Source organism: Scyliorhinus torazame, chromosome 11 (assembly GCF_047496885.1).
Source record: "Scyliorhinus torazame isolate Kashiwa2021f chromosome 11, sScyTor2.1, whole genome shotgun sequence".
Taxonomy (NCBI): Eukaryota; Metazoa; Chordata; class Chondrichthyes; order Carcharhiniformes; family Scyliorhinidae; genus Scyliorhinus; species Scyliorhinus torazame.
Window position 1 is genome coordinate 239,571,638 of NC_092717.1, and position 24,909 is coordinate 239,596,546.

At 45.8% G+C, this 24,909-nt stretch overlaps 1 protein-coding gene across 4 annotated transcripts in view; it reads left to right on the forward strand.

Moving 5' to 3' along the window:
• Window positions 1-24,909, forward strand: part of trappc8 (trafficking protein particle complex subunit 8) — a 228,050-nt gene that overhangs the window by 67,864 nt on the left and 135,277 nt on the right. For all 4 annotated transcript variants that reach the window (XM_072468480.1, XM_072468481.1, XM_072468482.1 and 1 more), the window contains 4 exons: window positions 3,614-3,703; window positions 10,351-10,525; window positions 14,163-14,316; window positions 15,393-15,489. In XM_072468480.1, the coding sequence (XP_072324581.1) occupies window positions 3,614-3,703; window positions 10,351-10,525; window positions 14,163-14,316; window positions 15,393-15,489 (516 nt within the window). The remainder of the gene's footprint in view (window positions 1-3,613; window positions 3,704-10,350; window positions 10,526-14,162; window positions 14,317-15,392; window positions 15,490-24,909) is intronic.

A 24,909-nucleotide genomic window follows, 5' to 3' on the forward strand; every position in this document is an offset into this window, starting at 1 on the left:
GCCAGCGATTTAGCCTAGTGTGCTAAACCAGAAGCAACATTGCAAACCACTGTGCTACCGTGCCGCCCATCCTGAGAGCTACCCTTGATTAGAAACTGAACTGAAGCAATCGTATGAATACTGTGGCTACCAGAGCAGATCAGAGGCTGGGCAGAGAGTAAATCACTACTTGATTTCCCAAAGTCTCCCCACCACTTACAAGGCACAAGTCAGGAGTATGATGGCATTCTCCACTTGGCTGGATGAGTGCAGCTCCAACAACACTCAAGCTGGACACCTTCCAGGACAAACCAACCTGCTTGATTGGCACCCTTCATAGCACCTTTAACACTTACTCCCTCCACTTACGCAAAGTAGCAGCAATGTGTACCATCTATAAAATGCACTGCAGCTCGCCAAGGCTCCTCCAACAGCACCATCTAAACCCACGACCACTATCTCCTAGAAGGCAAGGGCAGCAGATGCATGGGAACACCACCACTTGCAAGCTCCCCTCCAAGCTGTGCATAATTCTGATTTTTCTTTTGAAGTGTTTTTATTGGAATTTTCCAGTTTTTGCAGGGCAATGGCTCAAGTGTGTCTGATATTTACAAATAAAATTGTTCCTTATTTACACAGCCCCCCCTCCGGCCCTCGTTCCCTAGTCGCTGTTGGCCTCGAACAGGTCTTGGAACACGCTGATGAAGGCTCCCACACTTTGTGGAAGCCCTCGCCCAAACCCTGGATGGAGTATTTGATCTTCTGCAGCTGTGGGTGGTGCTGCTGCTCATCAGCCGAGAAGGATTCTCCGGCGTGCAATTAGGGAAGCAAAAGCTAGGATGTCCGCCCTCCTCCCCATGTGTTTCTGGCTGGTCCGATACCCCGAAGACTGCCACTCTCGGGCACGGCTCCACCCTAACCCCTACAACCTTGGACATTGCCTCAAAGACGTCTGTCCAGAACCTGACAATCTGGGGCTAACCCAGAACATGTTGGTGTGGTTCGCCGGGCCTCCCTGGCACCGTTCACATTTTTCCTCCACATCCGGGATGAACCTGCTCATTCGGGTTCTGGTTTAGTGAGCTTTGTGCAGCACTTTAAACTGCATGAAGCTTAGCCTAGCGTAGGTGGAGTTGGCCCTACTCAGTGCTTCGCTCCAGAGTCTCCAACCCACTTCTGTCCCCAGTTCGTCCTCCTATTTCCGTCTGGCTTCGTCCAGTGGTAATCTTGCCCTGTCCAGTAACCATACATATATGTTCCTGCAGTTTCCCCACTCCTTGCTGTCCATGTTTATTAGTTCCTCCAGTAGTGTCTTGAGGCCCTAGGGTATCTTGCAGTTTCCTTGAGTGTTTAATTTGGAGGTGTCTGAGTTCCTGTCCTGTCCGCAGGTCTAATCCTCCGCCAGTTTGTCCAAGGTCGCGAGTCTGTCTCCTATGTAAAAGTCCCTGGCTGCTAGCACGCCCCCCCCGGTCTCCATTTAAAAAAAATGTGATGTCAAGCATGGCTGGTGGGAATCTGGTTGCCGCAGGTGTGGGGGGGGGGGGGGGGGGGGGGCGGCGCGCGATGATAGCCCGGTTAAGCCAAAATGCTGTCTCACTTGGTTCCATGTTTTCAGAGTGGCCACCACCACTGGCAGGATGTCACAATTCTGACTTTTATTCATTTGAGGGGTGTGTGTGGGTATCGCTGGCTCGACCATTATTTATTGCCCATCCCCAATTGCCCTCATGGTGCTGGTGAGCTGCCTTCCTGAATTGTTGAAGTTCACATGGGGTACAGGTACACCCACTGTGCAGTTAGGGAGTTCCAGGATTTTGGCTCAGCGACAGTGAAGGAACATTGACATATTTCCAAGTCAGGATGGTGTGGCATGGAGTGGAACCTCCAGGTGGTGGTGATCCCATGTGTCCACTGTCCTTTTTAGAAGATAGTGGTCGTGGGTCTGGAATGTGCTGTCTAAGGAACCGTGGACAATTCCTGCAGTGCATCTTGTTGATGGGGAGTCTGGAGGTGAGTTACTCACTGTAGGATTTCTAGCTCTGACTTGCTCTTTTAGCCACAGTATTCATATGGCCCATCAAGTTCAGTCTCTGGTCAATGGCATCTCCCAGGGTGTTGATATTGAGGAATTTGGTGATGGTTGTGACATTGCATGTCAATGGTTAGATTCTCTCTTGTTGGATGTGGTCATTTTTCACATTTGTGTGGCACAAATGGTAATCACAACTGTTTTGCTGTTGCTGAAGCTCCCATCCTAACCCCACTGTTGGCATACCTGCATCACTGGGAATACAGCGGTTCAGAAGCCATCCCACCGCCACCGCCGGGCAATGCTGGCCCTAGCCACTGACTCCCAAATCCTGTGAATAAATAAAATAAATTGCTTTGAATGTCCACTTTTACAATATTTAACTCTGAAAACTGAATTGACCATGCTGACAGTGTAGAAATACTTTCAATTGGGTGGCATGGTGGCACAATGATTAGCACTGCTGCCTCACGGCGCTGAGGACCCGGGTTCAATCCCGGCCCCGGATCACTGTCAATATGGAGTTTGCACATTCTCCCTGTGTTTGTGTGGGTTTCACCCCCACAACCCAAAAGGATGTGCAGGGTAGGTGAATTGGCCACGCTAAATTTGCCCTTAATTGGAAAAATAATTGGATGCACTAAATTTATTTAAAAAGTACTTTCAATTAGGAATTTTCTTCCATTTCATCAGCAATCATATCTACCTTTTGAGGCCAAAATGTACTGCTGGCTGCGTGCTAACCCCTGAGTGCTGTTCACCTATCACCCTTCTTTCTCCTGGCCTACTTTGTCTCCCAGCCCAGCAATGCCCGAGACACACAATTCGCTTCCTTGTGTTCAATTCCCTACGTGACCTTGCTTCTCCTGATTTCTTCAGCTCTGTGGCCCACCTGGAAATCTGAGTTCAACCAATACTCTCCTTTGGTGCTGCACCAATTTCCTGCTCTCCTTCATTGGCTATTAAACTGCTTCAGCTCACAGCTCAGGAGTTCTTTCCCTAAACGTCTTGGCGTTTCTGTCCTTTAAGACGCTCCCTAAAACCTAACCCTTGAACCAGATTTCTCATCACCTGTCCTAACATCTTGTGTGGCTCAATTTAAATTTGTCTTGTTAACACTTATAGGTAGCACTTTGGGACACTTGTGTTTGTATTATCATTCTTTGGATTGGATTGGATTTTGTTTATTGTCACGTGTACCGAGGTACAGTGTAAAGTATTTTTCTGCGAGCAGCTCAACAGATCATTAAGTACATGAAAAGAAAAGAAAATACATAATAGGGCAACGCAAAAAGGAGATCCTGTTTGATTTCTGTTTAGTCAGTGGATAATTCTTTAAGTTCTGCTCCAAGGGATTAAAGCTTGAAGTGGTTGTAAGCACTTTTATGTTAAGCATAAGGCGAGTGTCTTATTTCCATCTGTGAAGCAGTTGACAATGTGATTTTTGTCAAAATATGAATGATATCACACCATACTTAAAAGTGAACACAGGAAATAGGAGGAGTGGACCAGTCAAATTCAGCTAATTTCCAAAACGTTATCCTTTTGTCGACATATTTAATATAGTTCATTGTTAATAGTCTTCTAATTTTTATACTCTTCTAGCTACCACTCCCTGGTTTGAGGCCTACAGAGAATGCTTCTTCCAATCCATGTCTCCGTCAGACCACGAGTTTCTACACCACTATCTGGCATGTATCCTTTTTTTCGATTATTGATGGTTATGCTTATTTTGACCAGGTAAAATGTATTGTTGCCATCAATCAAGGATATTATGGGTTTTTAAAAGTTTTGTTTAGTGCATTAAGTGTAGATGTATCACCACATGTAACTAACCAAAAGGGCCTCATGTTTACAGTTAAGAAACAAGTTAAATTCACTGTCGCCTTGAACTTATCTGGTGCCTTTAATCTGGTAAAATGTCCGAAGGCGCTTCACTGTAGCATTAGCAAAAATTGACAACAGGCCATCCAAGGGGATGTGGGGACAGATGTCCAAAAGGTTTGGTCGAAGCAATGGATAAGATTTTAAGGAGAGCCTTGAAACAGGAGAGTGAGGCAGAGGGGTCCAGGGAGGGAATTCTAGAGCTTTAGGTCCAAGCAAATGCAAGCACAGCTACCAGTGGCAGATTGCTTAAAATTGACGGTGCAGAAGAAGCCAGAATTAGAGGAGCAGAGCGATCTTGTTGAGTTGAAGCATGGAGCCGTGGAAAGGGTGAAAATTTTAAATGTGAGGTGTTGTTGGACCAGGAGCTGATGCAGGTCAGGGAGCGCCTAAAGGTAAGGTTTTATGTAAGTTAGAGTAAGGGCAGCAGAGTTTTGGATGAGCTCCCAAGTGTTTGTGGATGGAGGTGAAACTCTTTGCAACGATCAAGTCTATAGGTTTCAGCAGTGGATGGGAGGGTAGAATTGAATAATATTGTGGATTCGGAAATAGGCAGTTTAGTGATGGCACCAATATGTGGTTGAAAGTTCAGCAGGTTAAATTGGAAGCACAAGGTACTACATGGACGTAACTGGTGTTTGGAGATTGCACTCCACTGTGCCTCTAATTCGGGCTGTTGTATCAGCAATTCCTTGTATCTGTATAGCACCTTTAGCATAAACTGTCCCAAGGTGTTATGCAGCAAAATTATACATGGATCCCAGGCGATTTGGGGGAGATGGCCAACTATTGCAGGGCGGCCACTTCATTCCTCCTCTCTTCATCTTATGTGATTTTTCCGTTGCTGAGATTCAGACTTTGTTTATGTCCACCTCCCAAATCTGAGAAGGGCAGAATAAGTATGATGAAAGAAAGCCTTTTTTCTAGATTGTGCTTCATATTGCAGAAGTGGCTAATGATAGCACTTTTACGCACTATTTGTTTGGGCCCCATTTCAGAAGAACTCAGTAATAAATGTTGCATTTGGTTCAAGTCTTTTTTTAAACTGTAAAATTGCTGATATTCTAAAGTCAGGTATTCACTTTGACTCAAAGTTTTTTTTAAATAATATTTTATTGAGGTATTTGAAATTTTTTATAACCGTGACATGAACAATGAAATCAACCCCCCCCCCCCCCCATTTTAATTTTCCCCGAGAAAGTCGACGAACGGCTGCCACCTCCGGGTGAACCCTAACATTGACTCCCTTCAGCGAAGTTTATTTTCTCGAGACTGCGAGAAACCCAGCCATGTCACTAACCCAGGTCTCTACTCTTGGGGGCTTCGAGTCCCTCCACATTAACAAGATCTGTGAGGCTACCAGGGAGGCAAAGGCCAAGACGTCGGCCTCTTTCGCCCCCTGAACTCCCGGATCTTCCGACACTCCAAAGATCGCTACCTCTGGAGTCGGCACCACCCGTGTTTTTAGTACCGTGGACGTTGCCTTAGCAAAATCCTGCCAAAACCCTCTAAGCTTTGGGCATGCCCAAAACATGTGGACATGATTTGCTGGGCTTCTCGCACACCTATCCTCAGCCCCGAAGAACTTTACTCATCCTAGCCGCTGTCATGAGTGCCCGGTGGACAACCATAAATTGTATCAGGCTAAGCCTCGCACATGATCAGGCGGTATTAACCCTGCTTAGGGCATCCGCCCATAGACCCGCCTCTATCTCGCCTCCTAGCTTGTCCTCCTACTTACCCTTAAGTTCCTCCACCGGGGTTTCCCCCTGCCTCCGAAAGCTCCTGGTAAGTATCCAATACCTTCCCCTCTCCCACCCAGGTACTGGAAACTACTCTATCCTGTATCCCCCGTGGCGGCAGCAGCGGAAAGGCCGGCACCTGTTTTCTCAGGAAGTCTCGCACCTGCAAATACCTAAAACCATTCCCTGTTGGCAGTTTAAATTTATCCTCCAGCGCCTTCAAGCTGGGAAAGTTCCCATCTATAAACAGATCCCCCAACCTTCTGATTCCTGCCAGCTCTGGAACCCGCCATCCAGCCTGCCCGGTACAAATCTGTGGTTGTTACAAATCGTGGTCCAGACTGACGCACCCTCCACTCTCTGATATCTCCTCCATTGCCCCCAGATCCTCAGAGCCGTCACTACCACCGGACTTGTGGAGTATCGGGCTGGCGAGAGCGGCAAAGGTGCCGTTACCAGCGCTCCCAAACTGGTGCCTTTACATGACGCCGTATCCAACCGCTCCCATGCCGACCCCTCCCCCATTACCCACTTCCTAATCATGGCTATATTAGCCGCCCAGTAGCCGCCCAGTTTGTGCTAAAGGCGCTGCAGAAGTCCGGCAGCGCCAACCCACCCTCCCCCCAACTACGCTCCAACAACATTTTCTTCACCCGCGGGGTTTTATTCGCCCACACAAAGCCCAAAATGATCTTATTCACCCGCTTGAAAAAGGCCTTGGTGATGAAGATGGGGAGGCACTGAAAGACAAACAGAAATCTGGGGAGGACCGTCATTTTCACGGTCTGTACCCTCCCCGCCAGTGATAGCGGGAGCATGTCCCATCTCTTAAAGTCCCCTTCCATTTGCTCTACCAAACGGGATAGATTAAGCTTATGCAGTGCCTCCCATTTCCGAGCCACCTGGATTCCCAGATAGCGAAAACTCTTCCCTACCATTCTAAGCGGCAGCTCTCCCAATCTCTCCTCCTGCCCTCTAGCCTGAATCACGAACTTCTCGCTAATCCCCATGTTCAATTTATACCTCGAAAAACTGCCAAATTCCCCCAGGATCCGCTAACCTCCCCCATCCCCTCCAACGGGTCCGAAATGTACAAAAGCAAATCGTCCACGTAGAGCGAGATCTGGTGCTCTTCCAAACCCCCCCCCCCCGCCCCCAAACCAGCCCCTGCCAGTTCCTCGAAGCTCTTAACGCCATGGCCAGTGGCTCTATAGCTAGAGCAAACAGTAACGGGAAGAGGGGGCACCCTTGCCTTGTCCCTCGATGTAATTTAAAATACCTCGACCTCAGCCAGTTCGTACACATGCTCGCTACAGGCACCTGGTAGAGCAACGGCACCTAGCCAATAAAGCCTTCACCAAACCCAAACCTTCCCAGCGCCTCCCACAGGTACTCCCAATCCACCCGATCAAACGCCTTCTCCGCATCCATCGCTACCACCACCTCCGCCTCTCCTCTTTCTGAGGGCATCATAATAACAGTTAAAAGCCTCCGAACGTTGCCCTTGAGTTGCCTGCCCTTAATGAATCCCGTCTGGTCTTCCCCTATCACCCCCGTGGCGCAGTCTTCTATCCCTGTGGCCAATATCTTAGCCAACAGCTTGGCATCCACATTCAAATGCGAGTTCCACCTATATGACCCACACTGCTCAGGATTCTTCTCCCGTTCAAGAATAAGTGAAATTGAGGCCTGCGACATTGTCGGGGGGGAGGATTCCCTTCTCTCTAGCCTCGTTAAATGTCCTCACCAGGAGTGGGCTCAATATCTCTGAGAACGTCTTATAAAATTCCACCAGGTAGCTGTCCGGCCCCGGATCTTTGCCCGAATGCATGCCCTCCAGCCCCTTGATAATTTCCTCTATCTCAATCGAGGCCCCCAGGCCCTCCATCAGATCCTCCTCCACCCTCGGAAACCTCAACTGATCCAGAAATTACCTCATCCCCTTCACTCCAGCCGGGGGTTCCGACTCATATAATTTACTGTAAAATTCTTTAAAAACTTTGTTCACCCCCCCCTGGGTCTTTGGACTGTGGGTGGCAACCGGAGCACCCGGAGGAAACCCACGCAGACACAGGGAGAACGTGCAGACTCTGCACAGACAGTGACCCAGCGGGGAATCGAACCTGGTACCTTGGAGCTGTGAAGCAACTGTGCTAACCACTGTACTCCCGTGCTGACCCAGAAGGTCACAGATTCAGGCCCTCCTTCAGTAATTTAAGGACATAACTAGGCTGGCAGTTTCGTGCTGTTTACTGCAAGAGTACTGTGCTGCAGACTATCTTGTTGCACTATCACCTGACAATCACATTTTGTTTATATCCTATTTTGAAGAAGATGTTGCCATTTTAATATTTTGGGGTTTATTGTGTTATTCTCTGAAGCAGGTGTGTGTGTGTGATAATTAAACTGAAGACAATCGTGCAACAAGGTTTAGAGCATCAAAAATGGTCCAGATGTGAAAGGCAGACATTTGAAATGAATCGGTCCGAGTTGGAATTTCTGCAGGTAATGAGCCATGGGTAGAAATTTCCATTAGGAGATAAAGAAGATTGTTGTGTTAAGTTAAATTTCAAAAGGAAGTAAAAAAAAGGGTTTACACACCTGGGAAAAGATCATAAATAAGGCAGAGTTAGTAAATTTTATTAAAGCGGAGGCCATAGGAGAACATAAAATATATTTCTGGGAAAGATACATTTCAAAGAAGGATAAGATGAAAGAGGGAAAAATTGTGGCAGCTGTGTTTAGGAGTGATCATGTAAGGCCACCTGGAGTGTGCTCTTTGTGTCACTTGGATCTCGTGGTAAAAATACAAGTTGAAAAGTGTTGTGATAGCTTGCCATGCTTTCCTTTTGGATTTGCTTTGCACAGTACTTACCTGCCAGATTGTGTCTCAGGATTTTGGATCTTCACAGGAGTTCTGGCATCAGCCTCTGCATGTTACGGGATTGATGGTATGGTGGTCATGTTCCTGGACTTGTAATCCAGGAATCCGGACGAATGACCTGGTGTCATGAGTTTGAATTCCATGAGTAGTTGAAATAAATGCGGAATAAAATGCTGGATCAGTAATGGTGGCAACAAAACTATGAATTTATCGTAAAAATTCATCTGGCACATTCCTGGAAGGAATTCTCCCCTTCTTGTCCAATTTGGCTTGAGTGTGTGATTCCAGATTCTCAGCAATGTGTTTGACTAATGACTGCCCTCCTGAAGTGTCCCAGCAGAGCGCGCAGTTATCCAGAAGGCACCGTGGATCATTCGGGATGGGCAATGCAGGCTAGTGTTGTTGGTGACGCCCACATCCCATGAATTAATTAATAAATGTTTTTAAATTCTGTTAGAACCTGCCTGCTTATCATTGGCTGGGGACTAATGATAATCCCACAATCCTGTGGGAGTATGAGCTTCCCCAATGAGGGGGGCGGAGAAATCATTAGCAGACTCCCTGTATAAATAAAGCTGGCCAGTTTGGAACCAGCAGGAAGGAGTGAGCAGCAAGTGAGGTTGCTGCTGTTGTGTATATATATGTTATTGTAAATAAATGTTATTTCTTTGTATCCTTGAAACTCGTGCTGGATTCTTCGTGGCCCTCACAAAAAAGTCCATATACACATTCACTGCTAAAGCTGGTTGGGACTTGCCAGTTCATGGAAGTCAGTTATCTACATTTTATGGGATTATGTTATAAGTTCTGGTTTTAAAGTCTGTGGTGTGTGATTACTATTAATTATTGTACTATTAATACCAAAATTGCTCACTGTATGGCTGGAAGCTTTATTCCAACATTTGATTTAATTTTGTTTTAATATATCCATGACTGCAGTTCAGAATTGAAAAGGTTCCTATTTATGGAGCGTGGATCAGATAAACCTCCTTCATATGTTTTAAAAGACTTAACATACACATTCAAAATATATTGCTTCCATGAAATTGATTTAGGCATTGCATTTTGTTCAGTGGTGTGGAATTCCAGCAGAAAAATGTAAATGAAAACTTGGATATCTACTGACTTAGACTTAAATCACATTAAAGCTTTCTCTTGGCTAGAAGTGAGATTTTGCCACTTCCAAATGTGCGCGGGTAGCCATCTTGATGCAAATGGAGCTCAAATCCCATATTGGGAATCGATTGTTCAAGATCACTGACATCTTAATAAACTCATGTTTGGGGGGGGGGAAACTATATATCATCTTTCTTTGAGTTGGAAACTCCCAAAGTCCTCTACAGTTCATGAAGTACCTTTTCAAGCACAGACACTGTTTTCATGAAGGAAATTAATCAGTCAATTTGTGTACAGCAAGCCTCGGTTTTCTAATCAAGCCTCTGGTGTGGGGCTTGAACCCACGACCATGTGAATTAGGCGTAAGAGCTGGCAGCAAATCTCTGTCTCGTAGGCTAATGCTTTGATCGGTGGCTTTCAGAAGCTTCCTCCTTTTGACTCTCATTCATTCTATATCTCTTGCACATTGGCTGAATTAAGTTCTTCCTTCTGCTGCATGCTTTCGAACTGCAACGCATGGATGAGAATAGACCCCCATCTTTTGTCTCTGAGCTCAATCCTTGCATGCTGTTGACGAGCAGCAGGTATCACTGAGTTATCCAATATTATTTTACCTGTATCCCAAGAGTCAAGCCAAAGGCAGCTAATGGGTTTATCACGTGTAGAAAGTCAACGAAAGTGTTTATGAAGTACTTTCCTTAACAGTGTTCTTTAAGGCATGCTTGTGGCCTCATCGAGGGACCCTGACCCAGTGGACCAGTTTTTGAAGTTATCGCAAGAGCAACATCGTATTCAACATAGCAGTGACTACTCCTACCCAAAGTGGTTTATTCCAAATACATTGAAATATTACGTTTTACTGCACGATGTTAGTGATGGAGAGGAACAAAGGTAAAGATTTTTTTTGTGAGATCTTCGGACAGTTCTTCAAAATATTAAAATGTTCCTTTCAAACCCTAGAATCAATGAAAATAGTTCAAGCTTTGAGGAGGTGTACAGTCAGTTTATATTTGACTATTTCATCTGGAGAGTGGTTCAAAGACTGGATACACAGTCTGGGAAAATTGCATCTAGTGATTAAATGTTTAGCACTCAGCCAAAGAAAAGACGATAGTTTCTATATTAGCATTATTCTGCAGGTTCTGCTGAGTGCAAGGCAAAAAGCTTCAACCAACATGTCTGTTTTCAGCAATGCTGATGAAATCCTTTGTACAGTCGATGAGTACCCCTAAGCCATAACCCTAAGGTCCTTTTTCCACAGTTGTTTCAGCTCGGTCCAAGTTAGAATATATTTATGTGATCACAACTTAAACCACCTCTATTTCTGTAATGGGTGGTGTGCTACATTTCATCATTCAAGTAACAGTGGTTGAGGCGAGTGGATAGAACATACAACATTACAGCGCAGTACAGGCCCTTCGGCCCTCAATGTTGCGCCGACCTGTGAAACCACTCTAAAGCCCATCTACACTATTCCTTTATCGTCCATATGTCTATCCAATGACCATTTGAATGCCCTTAGTGTTGGCGAGTCCACTACTGTTACAGGCAGGGCATTCCACGCCCTTACAACTCGTGAGTAAAGAACCTACCGCTGACATCTGTCTTATATCTATCTCCCCTCAATTTAAAGCTATGTGTCCCCTCGTGCTAGACATCACCACCCGAGGAAGAAGGCTCTCACTGTCCACCCTATCCAATCCTCTGATCATCTTGTATGCCTCAATTAAGTCACCTCTTAACCTTCTTCTCGCTAACGAAAACAACCTCAAGTCCCTCAGCCTTTCCTCCTAAGATCTTCCCTCCATACCAGGCAACATTCTGGTAAATCTCCTGTGCACCCTTTCCAATGCTTACACATCCTTCCTATAATGCGGCGACCAGAATTGCACGCAATACTCCAAATGCGGCCGCACCAGAGTTTTGTACAGCTGCAACATGACATCATAGCTCCGATACTCAATCCCTCTACCAATAAAAGCTAACACACCGTGCGCCTTCTTAACAACCCTCTCAACCTGGGTGGCAACTTTCAGGGATCTATGTACATGGACACCGAGATCTCTCTGCTCATCCACACTACCAAGAATCTTACCATTAGCCCAGTACTCTGTCTTCCTGTTATTCCTTCCAAAATGAATCACCTCACACTTTTATGCATTAAACTCCATTTGCCACCTCTCAGCCCAGTGCTGCAGCTTATCTATGTCCCTCTGTAACTTGTAACATCCTTCCGCACTGTCCACAACTCCACCGACTTTAGTGTCATCTGTAAATTTACTCACCCATCCTTCTACGCCCTCCTCCAGGTCATTTATAGTGTGAAGAGATGTTAGTTACCTAATTACATAGTGTTGGGAGACTTAATGAACGAATTCCACTGATGCTTGCCCGTTGGCAGCTCTTTGGTGTTAATATTTTTTTTCAAGTGTACACCAGGGCTGGAAAGCCCCACATTTTCTGAAAGGGAGTTCTAGGCCAGTTTAATGAAATGCGTTTTCTTTTCCTGATTGTGTCCTTGGCATTGCCTGGTTTAGCACACTGGGCTAAATCGCTGGCTTTGAAAGCAGACCAAGGCAGGCCAGCAGCACGGTTCAATTCCTGTACCAGCCTCCCCGAACAGGTGCCGGAATGTGGCGACTAGGGGCTTTTCACAGTAACTTCATTTGAAGCCTACTTGTGACAATAAGTGGTTTTCATTTTCATTGTGTCTAACCTCTGGGGTGGTTTCTGATGTCTTTGGTGTTTGGAAGAGGTGAGGACCCTTTGGCTAAAGACCCCTATGCTCGGCACTAAAAGTGGTTGCTGACTTTTTCTTTGCTCATGCATGGAACTACCAAGCCAAGTATTTAATCTGTGGAAGGAAAGCATAAGGTCACAAACGCAATGGGCCAATTACTAATAAAGCTCTTCCAAGGTAAATACCAGAGAGCCTGCATTAAAAAAAAAATTGGGAAAATAAAATTTTGCTTTCAATCTTAATTGATCTTGTGGCTGAAGAAATTAGGTTGGAAAGGTTGAAAAGAAAATGTCATATTGCTCATAGAATCCCACAGAATCATAGAATCCCCACAGTGCAGAAGGAGGCCATTTGGCCCATCGAGTCTGCATCGATCTGCCAAATGAGCACCCTATCCCTGCAACCCGTAACCATACTTAACCCGCATACCCCTTTCACCTAAGTGGTAAATTACCATGGCCACCTAACCTGCACTTCTTTGGACTGTGCGAGGAAGCAGGAGAACCCACACCAAAGTGTGAACTCCACACAGACAGTGACCCAAGGCAGGAATTGAACCCTGGTCCCTGGAGTTGTCAGGCAGCAGTGCTAACCCCTGCACCACCATGATAAATTATTCCTGTTGGACACCTGCATCATCGGAACAGGCTTGGGGAGCTGAGTAGTTTAATCCTTTTCAATGAACAGCTTTTCTGGTTTTGAATCGTCATTCATATGTGCAGGAGAAATTTATTTGGAAAATTAATATTGTAATGAAGCGGGTGTCTTTTTTGCTGGCATTAAATCGTGTTATGTGATATTTATCACGTGCAATCATTTCTAAAATGTGATCAAATATATAAAATAATGGTTCCCTATCAGTCCCACAAGATCAGTTTGTGTTTTGAGTTCAAGCAACTTAATTTAATAATTGAATTAAATATGACATTTGCTCACAATCACTATCATATCATATCATTAATTTGTGATTGTCCGTCTTGGATTTTCTCAGTAGGAAAACTCCATCGATGGTCTTGTCCTTGAAGCTAAATTTTTTTTTTGAAGAAAGCTCACTTTTTGAAATAACTTGGGAGCTGACTCTGATCACTCCATGTTCCAATGGCCATTATTCTGAAAACTGCAAAATTCACGCATCTGGCCTTGTGACAAAGGTTATGTCGAAAGATATTCCAAATTTTAAGACGGGATTTTATTTTGCGACATAATGCAGAAAATGCTGGAAATGCCTCTGGCCAGGCAACAACTGGGACGAACAAAACAGAAGTAACGCTTCAGAACCGTCCTGATGAAAGGTCACGGACCTGAGACCTTAACTCTATTTTGCTCTCTGCAGATGTTGCCTGATCTCCTGAGTATTTCCAGCATTTTTGTTGTTTCAGATTTCCAGCATTTACCGTATTTTGCTTTTTGTTTTGCAAATGATTTAGCACATTGGCATTTGAAAGCCTTCCTCTGAGGTGTTTAAAGATGTGTGAAAATACACCAAATGTCAGTGCAATCTTTATGATGCAGCAGTGTCTCTACTGGGGAACGGATATTTTTAATAATTATGACATTTTTAACGTTGGGTTTCTTGTGCTTATGTGGAAACATCTGGTATAGAAATGTAACCGTATACGTCTATAAATATTCTACTCTGTCCATACTTGCATATGTAAACACTGGCTTATTTATCCACTTGTATAGAGGGGCGGCATTCGATTTCTTGGTTTCATTTTACTGTTCACTGTCTGATTAGTACCTCTGACCTGAACCACGTTAACCCCTGGATTCTCACTTATCCTGCAGAGCTGAATCTGTTTATGAAGAAATGAAACAGAGATATGGGACACAGGGATGCTATCTGTTGAAGTTTAACTCTCGAATCCCATCAAGCGGAGCAGATGAGCAGATCCCTGACCCCTGGAGCCAGTATTTGAATCGAAATAATTTGCAAAACCAGGTATGCCTCTTTAGAAAGACGGACCTAGGGAAGGTCCCAGGTGCTTTGTCGCTGATGAATTAATTTTGAAGTGTACATTTTTTGGGCAAATAGGATAGTCTATTTACTTGTAGAAATTCCCAAGTGAAACAATGAAATAAGTCACCAGCTAATCTGTAGGTGGAGGGTTAAATGTTGCTGGATAGCGTTGGAAGACTTTCATGTTGTGTGGATCATGTGGAAGAAGAAGCGGTTCAATGTCTCATCTAAAAGATAATACTTCAGTTCCCTGCCTTTGGCAGTGTGGTCTGTTTTTTAAAAAAAAAAAATAGTAGCTCGAGTTGTCCGCTTTGTTTCTGTTGGTTTTTCAGGCCAAATTCTTCTAAAAGTGACTTTTTTGATTGAGAGGAGAGCCACTTGATGTGCGTCCACTCAGCACATCACCGGATGTCCGTCAGCTTTGTTTCTTTTAAATTTAGAGTGCCCAATTCATTTTTCCAATTAAGGGGCAATTTAGCGTGGCCAATCCACCTACCTGCACGTCTTTGGTTTGTGGGGGCGAAACCCACACAAAATCGGGGGAGAACATGCAAACTCCACGCGGACCGTGACCCAGAGCCGGGATCGAACCTGGGACCTCGGCGCTTTGAGGCAGCAGTGCTAGCCACTGTGTCACCGTGCTGCCATGTCAGCTTTGTTTCTAACACATTAATGCGATTGACTTCTTTTAACTTTCCAACTTTATTGTCTACTTGCTAAACAATACTTGTTGGTGAAGATGTTGGGTGCAGGATGACCGGCAACAGTGTAAAGCCCCACCATGTTAACCGAGTCCCTCACTTTATGCCATTGTCCGTGTGACCTCAAGTAAAATTGTTGTTTTCATCAATAGATTCCAAACCACTTAAAAGTTGCACGATGTCATTGTATTCAGTCGAGAGGGAGGAGAGCTTCATCTCATTGGGCTGGAGCCAGATATAACGAGTATCCTTGGTTGTATATTTCTAAGCATGTGTGGCTTGTATCCATTGTTGAAAGGTTCTTGGTTTTCACAAGCCCATGAACTATATTGAACCTGTCCCATCTTTTTCTTGAAGGAAACCTGTGAAGATGATCTTGTTCCGCCTCTCAACAAGAATAAAGAAAACAGTACAAATGCACTGGAGCTGGATGGATTGGACCATCCAATCAATGGTAATGTCTACTTTCGGGCTGTTTGAGGAGTGATGGTTAAAGTCGATGACCATGCTTCTTCCCCACAAACAAATTAATCTTGTAAACACCCTTGCAGTGGCAAACCTAGATTGAATTACATTTCGCAACCATAACTTACTTGCACATGCAGAAGCTCAGCTTGCAGCTTAGTGTGGACAATGCTGGAACGATATTGTAGGTCAGTCAGCTTGTATAAACACAAAAGACAAGTTCGTGTTTGGGCAGATTCTCTTAACAAACCTGAAAGAGATTCGCAAAATATGTTAATTTGTGGCAAAAATATCGGGGTGCGGGGTTGCAAAACAGGTCCTCCATTCACAGGGAATGCGAACGGCACTTAGAGTTTTCAACTGCTGAGGCAATAAAAGGGCCAGCAAACAATTTGCAATTGGTTGCCAGGGAGAGGCCATAGTCTATTTCACCAGAGAGAGGGACCTTGTTGCTCATGAGAACAGTGTGAACCAGGTTAATAGACTCGAACAGGATGATATTAAGAAGGAGGAGATTTTGCTGGAAATTTTGAAAAGCATCAGGATGGATAAGTCCCCTGGGCTGATGGAATATACCCAAGGTTACTCTGGAAGCAAGGGAGGAGATTACTGTGCCGTTGGCGATTATCTTTGCGTCCTCACTCTCCACTGGAGTAGTACCGGATGATTAGAGGGAGGCGAATGTTGTTCCCTTGTCCAAGAAAGGGAATAGGGAAATCCCTGGGAATTACAGACCCATCAGTCTTGCGTCTGTGGTGAGCAAAATATTGGAAAAGATTCTGAGAGATAGGACTTATGATTATTTAGAAAAACATAGTTTGATTAAAGATAGTCAGCATGGCTTTGTGAGGGGCAGGTCATGCCTCAGAAGCCTCATTGAATTCTTTGAGGATGTGACGAGACACATTGATGAAGGTCGGGCAGTGGATGTGGTGTATATGGATTTCAGTAAGGTATTTGATAAGGTTCCCCATGGTAGGCTCATTCAGAAAGTTGGGGGCATGGGATACAGGGAAATTTGGCTGTCTGGATACAGAATTGGCTGGCCGAAAGAAGACAGCGAGTTGTAGTGGATGGAAAGTATTCCGCCTGGAGGTCAGTGACCAGTGGTGTCCCGCAGTGATCTGTTCTGGAACCTCTGCTCTTTGTGGTTTTTATAAATGACTTGGATGAGGAAGTGGAAGGGTGAGTTAGTAAGTTTGCCGATGTCACGAAGGTTTGGGGCGTTGTAGATAGTGTTGAGGGCTGTTGCAGGTTAGAACAGGACATTGACAGGATGCAGAGCTGGGCTGAGAAGTGGCAGATGGAGTTCAACCCATATAAATGTGAAGTGATTCATTTTGGAAGGTCGAATTTGAATGCTGAATAGAGGGTTAAAGGCAGAATTCTTGGAAGTGTGGAGGAACAGAGGGATCTTGGGGTCCACGTACATAGATCCCTCAAAGTTGCCACCCAGGTTGATAGGGTTGTTAAGAAGGTGTATGATGTGTTGGCTTCCATTAACAGGCCGATTGAGTTTAAGAGCCACGAGGTTTTGCTGCAGTTTTATAAAACCCGAGTTAGACCACTCTTGGAATATTGTGTCCAGTTCTGGTCGCCTCATTATAGGAAGGATGTGGATGCTTTGGAGCGGGTGCAGAGGCGATTTACCAGGCTGCTGCCTGAAATGGAGGGCATGTCTAATGAAGAAAGATTGAGGGAGCTCGGGCTTTTCTCACTGGAGCGAAGAAGGAAGAGAGGTGACTTGATAGAGGTGTACAAGGTGGTGAGAGGTATGGATAGAGTGGAGAGCCAGAGACTTTTCCCCAGGGTGGAAATGGCTGTCATGAGGGGACATAGTTTTAAGGTGATTGGAGGAAGGTATAGGGAAGATGTCAGAGGTAGGTTCTTTACACAGAATGGTGGGTGTGTGGAATGCACTGCCAGCAGAGGTGGTGGAGTCAGAGTCATTAGGGACATTTAAGCGACTCTTGGACAGGCGCATGGACAGCAGTAAATTGAAGGGGTGTAGGTTAGGTTGACCTTGGATTAGTATAAATGGTCGGCACAACATCGTGGACCCAAGGGCCTGTACTGTGCTGTACTGTTCTATGTTCTATGTAATGAAATGGCAGCAAAGTGGGAAAAACTGGGGCAAGATAAAATTCAAACGTGCGAGGTCAGAGATGGAGAATGACTTGCAGCATGTTGGGTCTGCCAGTCCCGAAAAGAAGCAAGTTGATGCAAACCCTTCCCCTAGTTAGTCTGTGTACTTGCAGACAGTAAACCCAAACTATTTCAGGTTGTTCCACCGCTGGCTTGCATCCTCTTTGAGGTGCTGCTGCAAAACATCTGTTGGTGAAATTGATCTTCTCTAACACAAGGATGTGTTACTGGTGTCTGCAGGTGTGTTTGGAGAAAATGTCAAGGCAATGGCGTGAGAGTAGGAGAAATTTATTCAGATTGTGCCAGGATGCGATACTTCATTTATGAGGAATATTTAGTAATTTGATTTTATTTAATTGCAATTACCTGGAGTTTTGCCAAAGTAAATACTGTAGTGGGCGGAGTCTTGTGTGGAACATAAACCTCAGCCTAGGCCTGTTGGACCAAATGACCTTTTCTGTGTGGAAAATATTAAATTATGGAAATATGGAGAAACCAGTTCCAGGGCTTAAAATTAGGATAATCAACAGCTGAAGCGACACAATTTCTTTTTCATTGAACACAACAGTAAGTGAATAGGTCTTTTAATCGAGCAAGCATTCAAGGGAGGAGTCATTTTAGCTGGAAAATTAAGATCAATGCACAGTCCGTCAGCATGATGTAAATATAACACACATGATGCTAATTAAATAGCATTGACATAACCATGACGACTGGGCCAACATTGGAAACACCAGAGCCCAGTTGACGATCATAAACAGTACGTGCTGTGCTGTTACTTTAACCCTTTGATTAGATTGCACTGTACTTTGCCCATTGATTAGATTGCACTGTACTTCACTGGCGACCTTCCAGTATCTCTACTCCTTCAGGAAAACCTCATCAAAGCTAAAAGCATGAATAGGAGGAAGGTTACCCAAAATGTGGCTGCAAAGACCATTCCCTTTAAGTGGAATATCTTGTTAAATGGTGACCAATGTCTAAGCCAGATTTGGTTTCGGAATGGTTGCAGCTACCTACTACTGAAATCAACACAAACTTTAAGAGCTTGTTTTCACTTTTCTGAGTGAAAAATAAAATGTGTCGATGTATACTTATGCCTTGTACACAACAGTATTTGGTGGTTTTAAATTGTTCTCAGTTTGGACATCGGAACCCTATCCCATCTGATTTATAATTCAGTATTATGAAAGGATGAATGCTTTCAGAATTTTGTTTTTGCTGTCTAGTCATGTTGTTGTCTTCCCTTACAACTGCTGATGTCCAATTTATCAGAAAGAGATTATATAAGCAATGCCTGTAATCATGTTATCCTATCCTATTATTATCTTGTCCTGAAATATTGTGCCAGTTTATTGAAGCAGACTAATTGGGTTAAAGTCTTCAAGACTTTGCATCATAGATCATGGGGTGAGTGACTGAGAGTTGGACTCCTAGGAATCCTAGAATCATTACAGTGCAGAAAGAAGCCATTTGACCCATCTGGTCTGCACTGACCCTCTGAAAGAGCACCCTACCAAGGCCCACTCTCTGCCCTATCCCCGTAACCCCACATAACCTTTGGACACACTCGGGCAATTTAAGCATGGCTAATCCACCTACCCTACACATCTTTGGACTGTGGGAGGAAACCGGAGCACCCAGATGAAACCCGTAGTATTTTTCTGTTGTCCCCACAATAATCACGTGCGTTTATATGGTATGTTGAATGAAAAATGTCTCCAGGCACTTTCCTTCTATGATGTCTCCATAAGCTGCAATGGGTCATTTAAACATGTGCAATTGATGATTTAAACTATTAAAATTCTTTCAAGCGGTAACAGAGACAGCAGATGAGGGCCATGCAGTAGATGTAATTTATCTAGTTCCAAAAGGCCTTCATTAAAGTTCCAAATAATAGAATGATGGATAAGGTCCGAATAAGGTGCAGAGGCAGGGTACAAGCAGCAGAATAGAAAACCAGCTGGCTGGAAGACTAGACCGAGTAGGGGATGAAGCTCGCATTCCGTTCGGACCGAACATTGGGAAGTGGACTTGTATAAGGATCACTTGTCCGCAATTTATATTTAATGATTTAGGACTTTGGAATCAAAAACAATTTTAAAATTTGCAGATGACACCAAATTTGAGGGGATTGTTGATGTTGAGGGGGACTTCATTGTGTTACAAGAGGGAGACAAATTTTACTGAATGGGCATATGATTGGCAAATGAATTGCAGCACAGACAAGTATGAGGTAGTACGTTTTGGTAAGAAAAAAAAAGGGGTCCTTTTTACTCAATCAGAATCACAGTGGGGCAAAGAAACAAAGGGATTTGGGAATAGAAATACACGTCACTTTAAGTAGGGACCGGCTAATAAGGTTGTTACAAAAGCAAGCCACGCACTCCCAAGTTTATTTCAAGAGATTGAATTGAAAAGTCAAAGTTCTGAAGAAGACTAATACGGACTTGAAACGTTAACTCTCGTTTTTATCTCTGCAGAAGCTTGCAGACCTGAGTTTTGTCCAGCATTTTCTGTTTTTATTTCTGATTTCCAACATCTGCAGTATTTTGCTTTTATTATAGTTGAGAACTTGCGCTGAACTTGTGTCGAACCTTGGTTGGAACACATTTGGAGTATTCTGTGCAGCTCAAGTTACCATTTTATGAAAAGGATATAGAGGCACTGGAGAGAATGCAAAACAAAAGTTACATGGATGATACCAGAATTGAGAGATTCTACCTACCAGGAAAGGGTGAATGGGTTGGGCTGTTTTCTCCTGTAGGAGAAGGCGGAGTTGCAACCCAATCAAGGTCTCCAGAATTGTTTTTGTAAATTAATTTATGGGATTTGGGTGTCGCTGGTTAAGTCAACATTTAGTGCACATCCCTTGGTGCCCTTAAGGTGATGGTGAGCTGCTGCCTTGAACCATTGTAGTCCCTGAGGTATAGGTACACCCACTGTGCTGTTGGGGAGGGAATTCTAGGATTTTGACCCAGCGACAGTGAAGGAACGGCGATATATTTCTAAGTCAGGGTGGTGAGTGACTTGGAGGGGAACCTCCAAGTGGTGGGATTTCTAGGTATCTGCTGCTCTTATCCTTATAGATGGTAATAGTCATGGGTTTGGAAGGTGCTGCCTAAGGAACTGTGGCAGGTTCCTGCAGTGTGTCTTGTAGATTATATACACGGCTGCCGCTGTTTATCGGTGTTGGAGGGATTGAATGTTTGTGGAGAGCAATCAAGCATTGTCCTGGATGGTGTTGAGCTTCTCGAGTGTTGTTGGAGCTGCACTCATCCAGGCAAGTGGAGAATATTCCATTACACTCCTGACTTGTGTCTTGTAGATGGTGGACAGACTTTGTGGGGTTAGGAAGTGAGTTACTCGACGTAGGATTCCTGTCCTGGTAGCCGCAGTATTAACATGGCTCGTTCAGTTCAGTTTCTGATCAATGGTAACTCCCAGGATGTTGATTGTGGGGTAATTCGGCGATGGTAATGCAATTGAATGTCGTGGGGCGATGGTTAGATCCTCTCTTGTCGGACAAGGTCATTGCCTGGCACTTGTGTGGCATGAATGTAATTTGCTACTTGTCAGCCCAAGCCTGGATAGTGTTCTGGTCTTGCTTCATTTGGACATGGACAGCTTCATTATCTGAGGAGTCCTGAATGGTGCTGAACATTGTGCAGTCATCCGCAAACATCCCCACTTCTGCCGTTATGATGGAAGGAAGGTCATTGCTGAAGCAGCTAAATATGGTTGGGCCTAGGGCACTACCCTGAGGAACTCCTGTAGTGATGTCCTCGGGCTGAGATGAGTGACCTCCAACCACCACAACCATCTTACTTTGTGCCAGGTATAACTCCAACCAGCGGAGAGTTTTCCCCCGATCCCCATTGACTCCAGTTTAGCTAGGGCTCCTTGATGCCATACTCGGTCAAATGTTGCCTTGATGTCAAGGGTAGGCACTCTCGCCTCACCTCCGGCATTCAGCTCTTTTGTCCGTGTTTGAGCCAAGGCTGTAATGAGGTCAGGAGCTGAGTGACCCTGGCGGAACCCAAACTGAGCATCCTTGAGCAGAATTATGCAAGGAGTTTTCCAGTGTAGAGACAGAATATTTTCACTGGTGTCACAGAATAAAGCTAGGACCATCAATATACAATTGTCACCAAGAAATCAAATAAGGAATTCGGAAGAAACTTCTTCTCGGAGAATAGTGGGAATGTGGAACTCTCTCCCACAGGGTGGATTGAGGCAGATAGTACAAATGCATTTAAGGGGCAGCTGAATAAACATGAGGGAAAAGGGAACAGAGGGTTCTGCTGATAGCTAGCTGAGGAAGCTTAAGTGAAACATCACTGATAGCATGGATTGTTGGGCCTAATGGCCTGTTTTCATACTGTATGTCCTTCATGGTTCCCTTTTAGTTATTGACCTATTTTTCATACAGTGGTCCACATTATTTTTTTTAATATGGTTGTTCAAAATTTTCAACACCTGGAGAACCCCTGCACAGACCCTTGCAGGGCAAACTTTATCCTCTCCAACTTAATGAACCCTGCCATGTCATTGATCCAAGCTTCCACGCTCGGGGGCTTTGCATCTCTCCACATTAGTAGGATCCTCCGCCGGGCTACCAGGGACGCAAAGGCCAGAACTCTGGCCTCTTTCGGCTCCTGCACTCCTGGCTCGTCTGATACCCCAAATAGAGCTATCCCCCAGCTCGGCTTGACCCGGGTGTTCACAACTTTGGACATAGTCCTCGCAAAGCCCCTCCAGAACCCCTCCAGTGCTGGGCACGTCCAGAACATATGGGTGTGATTCGCTGGGCTCCTCGAACATCTCACACATCTGTCCTCCACCCCAAAAAACCTACACATCCTCGCCCCTGTCATAACTGCCCTATGTACTACTTTGAACTGTATTAGACTGAGCCTGGCGCATGAGGAGGAATTGACCCTGCCCAGGGCATCAGCCCACAGACCCTCATCCAGCTCCTCCCCGTGCTCCTCCTCCCACTTGCCCTTCAACTTCTCCAGCGAGGCCTCCTCCTCTTCCTGCAGCTCCTGATAAATCGCCGAGACCTTGCCTTCTCCAACCCATACATCCGAAATCACCCTGTCCTGAATCCTTCGTGCTAGAAGTAGCGGGAATTCCATCACCTGCCGTCTCACAAACACCCTCACTTACATAGATCTAAAAGCGTTTCCGGGAGGCATCCCAAATTTCTCCTCCAGCGCCCCCAGTCTAGCAAAAGTCCCATCTATGAACAGGTCCCCCATCCTTTTAATTCCTGCACTATGCCAACTTAGGAACCCCCCATCCATCCTGCCCGGCACAAACCTATGATTATCCTGTATCGGGGACCAAATTGAGGCCCCCACCTCACTCTTATGTTGCCTCCACTGCCCCCAGATCTTCAATGTCGCCGCCACCACCGGGCTCGTGGTGTACCGCGTCGGCGGTAGCGGCAATGGTGCCGTCACCAGCGCCCACAAGCTAGTACCCCCACAAGATGCCGCCTCCAGCCTCTTCCACACCGCCCCCTCTCCCTCCATTATCCATTTACGGATCATCGCCACATTAGCTGCCCAATAATAACCATACTGATTCGGCAGCACCAGCCCGCCCCTGTCCCGACTTCGCTCCAGAAACACCCTCTTCACCCTCGGGGTCTTGCTCGCCCATACAAACCCCATAGTACTCCTGCTTACCCGCTTGAAAAAAGCCTTGGGGATTAGGATGGGCAGGACACGAACAAGAACCTCAGGAGGACCGTCATCTTGACCGACTGCACCCTACCCGCCAGGGAAAGTGGCAACACATCCCATCTCCTAAAGTTTTCCTCCATCTGGTCACCAACCGTGTCAAATTAAGCTTATGCAGGGGCCCCCAGCTCCTATCTACCTGGATACCCAGGTATTGAAAGCTCCTCTCCGCCTTCTTCAATGGCAGCTCCTCCAGCCTCCTTTCCTGGCCTCCCGCATGCACTACAAAGAGCTCACTCTTCCCCACATTGAGCCGATAGCTCGAAGTCCCCAAACTCCCTAAGGATCCGCATGACCTCCGCCATCCCCATCACTGGATCTGCAATATATAACAACAGGTCATCAGCATACAGTGACACCCGGTGTTCCTCCCCTCCACGGACCAACCCCCTCCTGTTCCTAGACTTCCTTAATGCCATGGCCAGCGGCTCAATTGCCATCGCGAACAGCAAAGGGGACAGGGGACACCCCTGTCTCGTCTCCCGGTACAATCTGAAATATTCCGATCTCCGCCGGTTCGTCGACACGCTCGCCACCGGGGCCCTGTATAACAACCTGATCCACCCTGTGAACCCTTCCCCGAACCCAAACCTGCTAAGCACTTCCCATAGATACTCCCACTCCACCCGATCAAAGGCCTTCTCCGCGTCCATAGCCGCCACCACCTCCGCTTCCCTCCCACCGAGGGCATCATAATCACGTTCAGGAGCCTCTGCATATTTGCATTTAACTGCCTGCCCTTCACGAACCCCGTCTGGTCCTCATAGATTATCATAGAATTTACCATAGAATTTACAGTGCAGAAGGAGGCCATTTGGCCCATCGAGTCTGCACCGGCTCTTGGAAAGAGCACCCTACCCAAGGTCAACACCTCCACCCTATCCCCGTAACCTAGTAACCCCGCCCAACACTCAGGGCAATTTTGGACACTAAGGGCAATTTATCATGGCCAATCCACCTAACCTGCACATCTTTGGACTGTGGGAGGAAACCGGAGCACCCGGTGGAAACCCACGCACTCACGGGGAGGTTGTGCAGACTCCGCACAGACAGTGACCCAAGCCGGAATCGAACCTGGGACCCTGGGGCTGTGAAGCAATTGTGCTCTCCACAATGCTACCGTGCTGCCCGTGGCTCCGTCTCTCCCTACTCATGTATCACTCATGTATCACTCCCGGGACACAATCCTCAATCCTCGTAGCGAGGACCTTTGCCAGCAACTTGGCATCTACGTTAAGGAGCGAGATCGGCCTATACGAACCGCACTGCAGTGGGTCCTTATCCCGCTTTAGAATCAGCGAGATCAGTGCCCGAGACATTGTCGGGGGGCCGAGTCCCTTACTCCCTCGCCTCATTGAAGGTTCTCACCAGCAACGGGCCCAACAGATCCACATACTTCCTATAAAATTCAACCGGGAACCCATCCGGTGCCGGGCCTTGCCCACCTGCATGCTCCCCAATCCCTTAACCAGCTCCTCCAGCCCTATCAGGGCCCTTAGGCCAGCCACCTGCTC